The following is an 8,199-nucleotide window of genomic DNA, read 5'->3' as shown; positions in this document are numbered from 1 at the left end:
TATTTGTTTATCCTGTTATCATACAAGTTGAACACAGCTTTGGACGGAGGGTACACGGACGCACAGCTTGTATCAACCGTAACAACTTTAAAGCACAAACAAGTCAACATTTCAAGGTGTTTGGGTTTGTATGTGGTGGTTCTTAAACTATTATATGCATTATAGGCTGTTAACAGATTATAATCGGCATATTAACCATAACACAGTAGTCTGTCTTTCAAGAAAAAGGGATATGAGATTTATTTAGTCAGATGATGCTTTTAATTCAACATGTTTGAAACTTAAGAATGAGTGATGTGTACAGTAGTAGATTTGTAGGTCTAACATGTTCTGCCTATCTTTGATACATTTCACATTACTTTTCATACTATAATTGGGATTCAGGAGGGTGAGTGTGACTAAGCATTCTCAATGTGACAATTTCGTTTCAGTTTTGTGGCTGGTAGCCTGTATTCCTTTTTTAAAAATTAAATTCTGACCATTGTAATGAAGTTACTTTTCAGCGTGTTGTCCACGTTTATGTAGCTTGCATGAAAGATGCGCTTTTTGTAGTCTATCTTCAGAGCATTGTAGTTTCACCACGGCAGACCCACGTCAATAACATCCGCCGTCTCATAATTACGTATTCGAGTGTAAATGCAGTCAGATTCTCTCAGCACGACGATTGTCCTTTCCTAAGTCCTTATGAATTCACCTTCACATCTTTCCTTGACCTCATGACGTTTTCCATCGAGGTCAAAGAAAAATGGTTAGGAAAAGACGATAGGAGGGACTTTTCGACTGCAGCCAGGGTGAACATACTCAGAGTTGATTGAACGGACTGATCAGCTGTTCTTTTGTCTTCATTTTTAGAAGGCTTGCCTGATGTGTAACTGTGCCATTCTCGTGTTATGTTCCTGTTGTTTTGTCCATCCTCTGAAGACCTGGGTACTTTCCACAGTCTATATTTCTCACGCGCATGGGCAAAGGTCACACTGGCTTCTTAACGTTTCAGTTGACGGGAAAACAAATGTGAAACCTAATCAGAAATGAAACCAGAAAAGTTTTATCTTGCATAGCATGTCATTTCACAGAAGACAGCGGCGTAAGATGGATCCAAATTTTTGATGGCTTGCACGTTTCAGATTAGGATATATCATATATCATAGATCCCCAAGTGTCAAACGAAATTTGATGAATGTCATTTTGTAATAGATAACCCATCATAGCAAAAAATGTAGTTGCAAAATGTAATTGTTTAATTTTTCTAGAATTAATGGAAAATGTAGGCTATTGTTTTAACAGTTTAATTAATCATTCATTTAAAACATTATTTCAGTCCTCATGTTGTTGGGGACCTGCTTCAGGGCCCACAGTTTTTTATACATCAACCAGAGAAAGGTTATGTGCTTTGGGTCATTGGCTAGACCTTCTATGTCTGCGATGAGGAGACGTTGTCTGCTTTACATAGAGAATCAGAGAGAAGCTGTTTTTTTTTTCTATTACAACAATTTATTTTTCAAAAATCTGTCAACAAGATGTACATATTGTAATAAAAGTCTGGGCAGTAAAGCCTTGGAATCTATTAGCATCAAGGGTCTTTAGAAGATATGACATAAATCAGCAGAAGCACGAGGAGATGATGACGATGACGATGACGATGATGATGATGATGATGATGATGATGATGATGATGGTCTCTGCCTCTCTCTAAGCTGTCAGAGCTGTCAGTCCTCCAGGAAGTCTCGCCACCAACTGGATAACTGACATGTGTTGGATTCCATATCCAGACAGCAAGGTGGCGTCTCCTTCCAGCTCCTTGTTTGTGAAGATCAGCCGTATATCTACACACACACACACACACACACACACACACACACACACACACACACACACACACACACACACACACACACAAACAAACAAAATAAATTCATCATTGATCGTTAAAATTTAATCGCAAGTTGATTTAATACTCAGCTGCATTAAATGTTATTATTGCTATTGGAAACACAGTGAATATCGCAGGTGGCAGTGAGTTATGAAATAGTTCAAAGCTACGTTTGTATTTCAAAATATACAACAATGAATTGCATTTGAAAACATTCGACATGTATGAAGTAAATACTTTGATTTTCTAGCTTAAGTGTGTCAGATGGCTAAGCTCACTCATGGCACTGTAATTTTCTATTCATCAGTTTTAAGTATAGCTATTACCTTCTCCCCAAGGAAACTTATCCGATATTTTCTTCTTCAGCATCAGCACAGTCATGCTCTTCATCTCCTCCTCTGTGGTGCACAGGTCGATCATTTTCATCTCACCTGTAATCCCGAACACCTTGACCTGGTAGATTTTACCCATTTTATTCACTATATTCGTGTGTGAGGCTCACCGGGTTTAACAGGAAAGCAGGTTGACTGTGTTGTTCTCGATAAACGGGATGCTACCTACGTCACAGAGGGCACGCCTATTTTTTTTTTAACGATATTTCTATTCATCATGATCATCAATGTATTTAAGCAGAATATATTGTAGCTGTCTGTACTTATCTGTAACTCATAGACCTACTTCACTTTTTTGCATTTAGCTTTTTTGACTTTATGTCGTTACAAATAATATAATGAATGTAACTCATAATGTGGTTTGAAGAAAACTGTTTTGATGGCTGGTGATCATAGGCCTATTATGTATATCGGGTCCTCGTACATGGCACATTCAATGCCGCAAAGATTGACAAGAATATCATAACAGTGTAACTGTGTTAGTTAATGTTATTTCTCGAGAAAAGTTCCTGTTATTTTGTCCATGCTTTGTAGACCTGGGTACTTTCTATGAAAATCACGTTACTTATTAATGTGAAACCTAATGAGAAATGAAACCGAAAACGTTTTGTCTTGTAGCATAGAGACTCGCCTACCACTGCTGTTTGTCGTTATTTACAGCAGACAGCAGCGTAAAATGGAGAAGTGTTATGACCCTCGCGACACCAGTCTTAAATTTGTCGATAGAGATGATGATTTAGATTGTAAGTAGCCGAATTTGTCCTCGGTCAATCCATGAAAAGAAAAGTAATTTGCATGAAAAGAAAAGTAATTTGAAAATCAGTTTATATTTTTTGAGCTAAGATAAACACAAGCCTAATGCTCAAGCTTTTAATAACGCTTTCGTGTGTTTTTCTCAGTTCTGTATGAAGGCTTCAAGTCTAGAAGAGCGCAGATGTCCTGTGGTCATGCTGTAACTCCGACGTCTCTCACCAACTGGTGTCGCAGATTATTAGACGAGGTAGGATGTTATGACCTGCATTTCAAAAATACTTCACGGAAGACATTTTGAAATGTCGCCGTAGCAAAAGCTCAGGTGTAATGAGGATGAATTCCTTTTAGCTGCTTGAGGTGCTGTTATTGTACAGTTGAGGAAGTACTACCTTTAAGAAGGCTAATATGCTCCAATTTTTAAAGAAAACACTCTACACTAAAAGTAGTACGGGTACTTAGCAGCAAAATGTAGACTAAAAGTAGTATCAAACGTAAAAGTACACGTCCACAGAAAAAGCATCCTGTCACTGATCTATTACTGTAGGCTATAAAGCCTGAAAATAGCCCTATTCAATTAATTTACCCATTAATGATGATGGAATTAAGGTATTTATTGATGAGTATTTAAGGGGATAATTCATGTATAAATTATTTGATTGAAATAAATTAAAGTAAGGTGTTTTAATTTTCAATCAAGGGTTTTGTGCCCCTTAAAAGGGACCAAAACCCTGGAAAACTACCCCTGAGTTTCCCCCTAAATTAGAAAATTAAGGCATTTAAAGGTATAAATTAAGGGGTGGTTTTCATGGTTTTTGCACAATTTTAAGTTGTTTTTACCCAAAGTACACAAATTGCCTCTAAAATATTTAAATAGAAGTAGCCTTTAAAGTAGCAAAAAATACTCAACAATAGCACGAGTTCCACAAAATTATAGTTAAGTACAGTTCTTTAATAAATGTATTTAATTACTTTCCACCACTGATACTGAGGATGCTGGTTCACTGGGTAACTTAGACAGAGTATTAGTAACACCTGTGTTTTTCCTACTATAACAAATCAAAGTTAAAATCCATTAATACTTGGTCATCGGTCACAATATTGACCAACAATTGATTTGACATTGAAATTGATTACAGTAAGTTATGAAATAATCATATATTTGATGCAACCCTAGAAATACCAAGACTAGGATATTATGTTTCATTAGGTGATAGAGGGAATTAATTAACAAATGTTTAAATGCTATTTACACAGTAACCCTTCACAATATGACACTTGTAGTCAAAGTTTGACCTTGACCAAAAATCAAGACTCCAAGTGAATTCAAAGTCATTCAAATTTCCAGGATGCAGATTCTTGACACTGACATTGTTGACTCATAGCAGCCGTAGAGAATGGCTGTTAGTACAGTCTTAAGATTTTGCATAGTGTTAGTGGCTTGTTTCCAACCTGCGATTCTAATGAATTAATTTACTTTTCAATTTTTCAATAAAGGGTAAAAGCAGATTTGTGTGTGGCTGTTGTCGTCAAGAGTGGTCTTACGTGGAGGTTCGTAAAATGGCCCTTCTGACCCCTGAAGAAATGGAGTACTTTGAAAAGACCATGGCTGTCAATGCCATCAGGGACAACTTTCATGCCAAATTAGTAAGTGTCTCATTGAAACCACAATATTTAATAGCTGTACTTGAAAACAAAATGTGCTATTATAAATATAGGAATATAATAATATCCTTCTCTATTTTCCCGCTTCTTTCACCACCTACAATATCACAGTGTCCTGGATGCAAATCTTCTGTGGCGAGAAAGGATGAATCTAATCTGAGTGTCCGCTGCACATTTTGCACTGCTAATAAACAAAAGACCTATGAATTCTGCTGGCAGTGTTTAAATGAATGGAAAGGTCCATTTCCACGATCAGACCGCTGTGAAAATGATGGCTGCTGCAACAGTCTACTAGAAACACTAAGAACCTGTCCAGACATCGTCTTTGACAGAGTGATGGTCTCTGGCTGTCCCTCCATCCGTGCCTGTCCCACCTGTGGTGCACTGGTGCAGCATGACAAAACAAAATGCAAAAACACAGTCTGTCTCCAGTGCAAGAAGGAGTTCTGCTTTGTTTGTCTGAAGCTAACTAAAGAGTGCATGATGGGAAACAGAGCGTATTACGCACTCTGTTCTAGCGGTGTAGCACCTAGACAGACCTCTATACCTGTATGGCAGCAGAAATAATGTAAACAACACCAGACCATATGTGCTTTGGTTTCTGTTGATATCTGTCATAGAGGCATCTTTCTGGCAAATATAATCATCTTTGTGTTTTGTTGGTGAGAAATTGGCAACTAAATGTAATCATCATAACTAGTCTCTGAAATGTGAAGCATTTATCAATTCAGAAATTTTAAACTTAGCTGGAACATACATATACATATCCTTTCATATCCACCACCACCTTTTGTTATTTGTTATCCTTTCTTTGTGTGTTGCTTCTTTAATGTCAGCTAATTGTAATTTAGCCCTTGCAATCACCACAATGTTACCCAATGTTTGTATATTTTTTGTCTTATTTTATCACTATATTACTTTGTTCCTTTGTCCTCAGTGTGGGACAACTGTCAGGCCCACAGCAGACAATGTTATCCTTGTAGAATTTAACTGTTTTTCTTGTTAAATAAAAGTTAAGATACAAACATGCTATTTGTTTAACTAAATAATTTCTGTTTCACATAAAAATAGTAATTTAGACCTGGATTAGAAAATCAAACCAGAAAAGTCATATTTTATTCAAGTTTCTGTACTGATTGTTGATTGATTGATTATTGATTGATATTGTATATCACAGAAACCCTAAAGGCAAACAAATGTCAAGTGAAATTTTATAAATATAATTTCATCCCAAATAAGCCAGAGAGAAGATAGAGAAATTGTATTGCTAATTAACTAATTATTTATCTAACATATGAGTAATAAAAGTAGAAGCATGTCGGGGGTGGGTGGGGGAGGGGAGGTCCATATTCAAACAGCAGGGTGGAGTCTCCCTGTCGCATGATGATGAAGGGTTTAGGTAATAGAGCCAAAGAAACACAGAGCCTAATAGATCTACATGTGTTGTGTAGCACAAAAAGCTCTATACTGATCTAGTCATAAAGTAAACCCTAAGTTTCGCTTTTGTAGTTCAGCAACCAAAATAGGAGTTTTGTATGACACAAGATTTGTATACTGCTGATGTAAAATTTAATTATCAAACTTTCTATAATGTGATACAAATTAAAAAGAGATTTGAAAGTTTTAGGAATTGTTGTAGGTCACTAAAACCCTTTCAGCGAGCCATGGTGAACACTGTACAACAATCAAAGAGCCTGATGCTCTAAATTACAGCTTACTGTGCTTCATTTGTCAGAAAATAGCAATGAGACTTTCTTTGCTTGGCGTAGGCCTCCTAATATCTGCATATTTAAGCAAAGATGAAGCATTAGAGAGGACTTTTACCTTTTTATTTAACAAAAAACATGAAATTTTCACCGGAATGTAGCAATAAAATGAGAGCAGAGCAGTCTCCAAACTCTCTCCTGTACACAGACACACACACACACACACACACACACACACACACACACACACACACACACACACACAAACAGAGAGAGAAATGAAACCATCAACGATTAGTCATCCAAAACCAAAAACATCATTTTTTATCCCATAAAGTGACACAGAGGTACATTTAAAAATGCAAACATTGTGGCACAAAGCTGGACTTAACAAACCTTTCCACAGCCTCTCTGAAGTATTTGGTCATGAACAGCGTCTGCAGCACACTGTTCAAATAATCTGTTGCTCCCTGGTTTATCAAACTATGGTACCTGTCTGCTGGGATGAGATTTTTAATAATGCATGTTTATATGTATATGTATTATGTTTATATGTATGATATTATATAACACTTATCTTACCTTGAGAGGTAAAAATGCCGGCCATTTTCCCAGAGATTCATTTTGACACCTTCATTTGAAGTTCATATAGGCCTATAGGTCATCAACTACAACACATTTTCTAGAAACTGATACACTGGATTACAAGAGAAATCCAAATGCAGGACAGAAGGAGGAGATATTAGCATACCCTCAGCTGGTATTTACAGATGAATCAACAGAAAGCCTCTGTTTTATATTCTTTAGTGAGTCAAAGCTGTTTTAGCAACAAGCCCATCCATTGTTGTTAATATAAGGTGTTTTAAACCTTTTATGTCAGACCCTAAATGTGAGGGCAGGGGGTACTAAACCAGAATTTACCACTCTTGGAAAGATTTGCTTTGCTCATGCAGCCTAGTACTGTTTTTTGTTGTTGTTGTTGTTGTTGTTTTTGTTTATTTGTTTGATTTTTTAGTCGTCATGTGTGGACAGATTAGGAGTGAAACTAATACGATTTGGAATTTTGACTATTTCTATTCATCATTTAGTTCACTGGAAAATATGAAGCTATTGGATCTTGAAATAAATGATCTTAATATATTACTTATAATCAGTTATACAGACTGGCTTTGTGAGGTTGTCATGTGAGGACAGATTAGGAGTAAAACTAATTAGAGTTGGACTTTTGACTATTTCTTTTCTTCATTTAGTTCACTCTAAAAATATGAAGTTATTAAATTTTGAAATAAATTGTCTTTACTATATTATGTATAATCAATTATAGTCTAGCTTCAGCACCTTTACACATTCAATTAGAGGAGATACAGAAGAGAAAAACACATCTGACTGTCCAGAACTCATGTGGATTCCTGTAAATGACTGTAAGTTTAAATAAATGAATGTGAAACTCTTATCTCAGAACACAGTGACACAACACAGTCTATTAGATTTATGATGACTTCATTTAGGACAGAGCGGAGGCCTAGTGCTTGATTCTTTCAGTAATTCTCATTTTAGTACAATACATAACACTAAAATAAGACAACACATAATGGAAATAAAATATTTACATATATAGGTTATATATATATATAGGTTTACATGTAATATTTAATTTCCGTCAAACAATCTCTTGTCATAGATCATATTATACGTTACGTTCTGTGCCGTCTATTCATGTATCTTTGAGCAATTCAACATGAAAATAAAATGTTAGCCTATAGGTCGATACATTTGACTGTAAATTTTTTTTAAAAACTTCAAAGGTTCAACAAAA

General features: G+C 35.9%; 1 protein-coding gene across 1 annotated transcript; it reads left to right on the top strand.

Moving 5' to 3' along the window:
- The first annotated feature begins 3,180 nt into the window (after positions 1-3,180).
- LOC121889840 (putative E3 ubiquitin-protein ligase ARI6) lies at positions 3,181-5,533 on the top strand. Its single transcript, XM_042402053.1, has 3 exons — positions 3,181-3,262; positions 4,510-4,659; positions 4,789-5,533. The coding sequence occupies exons 1-3, from the start codon at positions 3,197-3,199 to the stop codon at positions 5,242-5,244; spliced, it is 672 nt and encodes a 223-aa protein (XP_042257987.1). The 5' UTR covers positions 3,181-3,196; the 3' UTR covers positions 5,245-5,533.
- The last annotated feature ends 2,666 nt before the right edge of the window (positions 5,534-8,199 follow it).

The sequence above is a fragment of the Thunnus maccoyii genome, chromosome 22 (assembly GCF_910596095.1).
Source record: "Thunnus maccoyii chromosome 22, fThuMac1.1, whole genome shotgun sequence".
In the NCBI taxonomy this organism is placed as follows: Eukaryota; Metazoa; Chordata; class Actinopteri; order Scombriformes; family Scombridae; genus Thunnus; species Thunnus maccoyii.
The sequence above is the reverse complement of the archived record's forward strand: the minus strand, read 5'-3'. Positions and strand labels throughout refer to the sequence as shown.

Coding starts and splice junctions, on each gene's coding strand:
- LOC121889840 (XM_042402053.1), top strand. CDS start 3,197: ATGTCCTGTGGTCATGCTGTAACTCCGACGTCTCTCACCAACTGGTGT. Junction 3,263..4,509: donor GTCGCAGATTATTAGACGAG/GTAGGATGTTAT, acceptor TTTTCAATAAAG/GGTAAAAGCAGATTTGTGTG. Junction 4,660..4,788: donor ACAACTTTCATGCCAAATTA/GTAAGTGTCTCA, acceptor ACAATATCACAG/TGTCCTGGATGCAAATCTTC.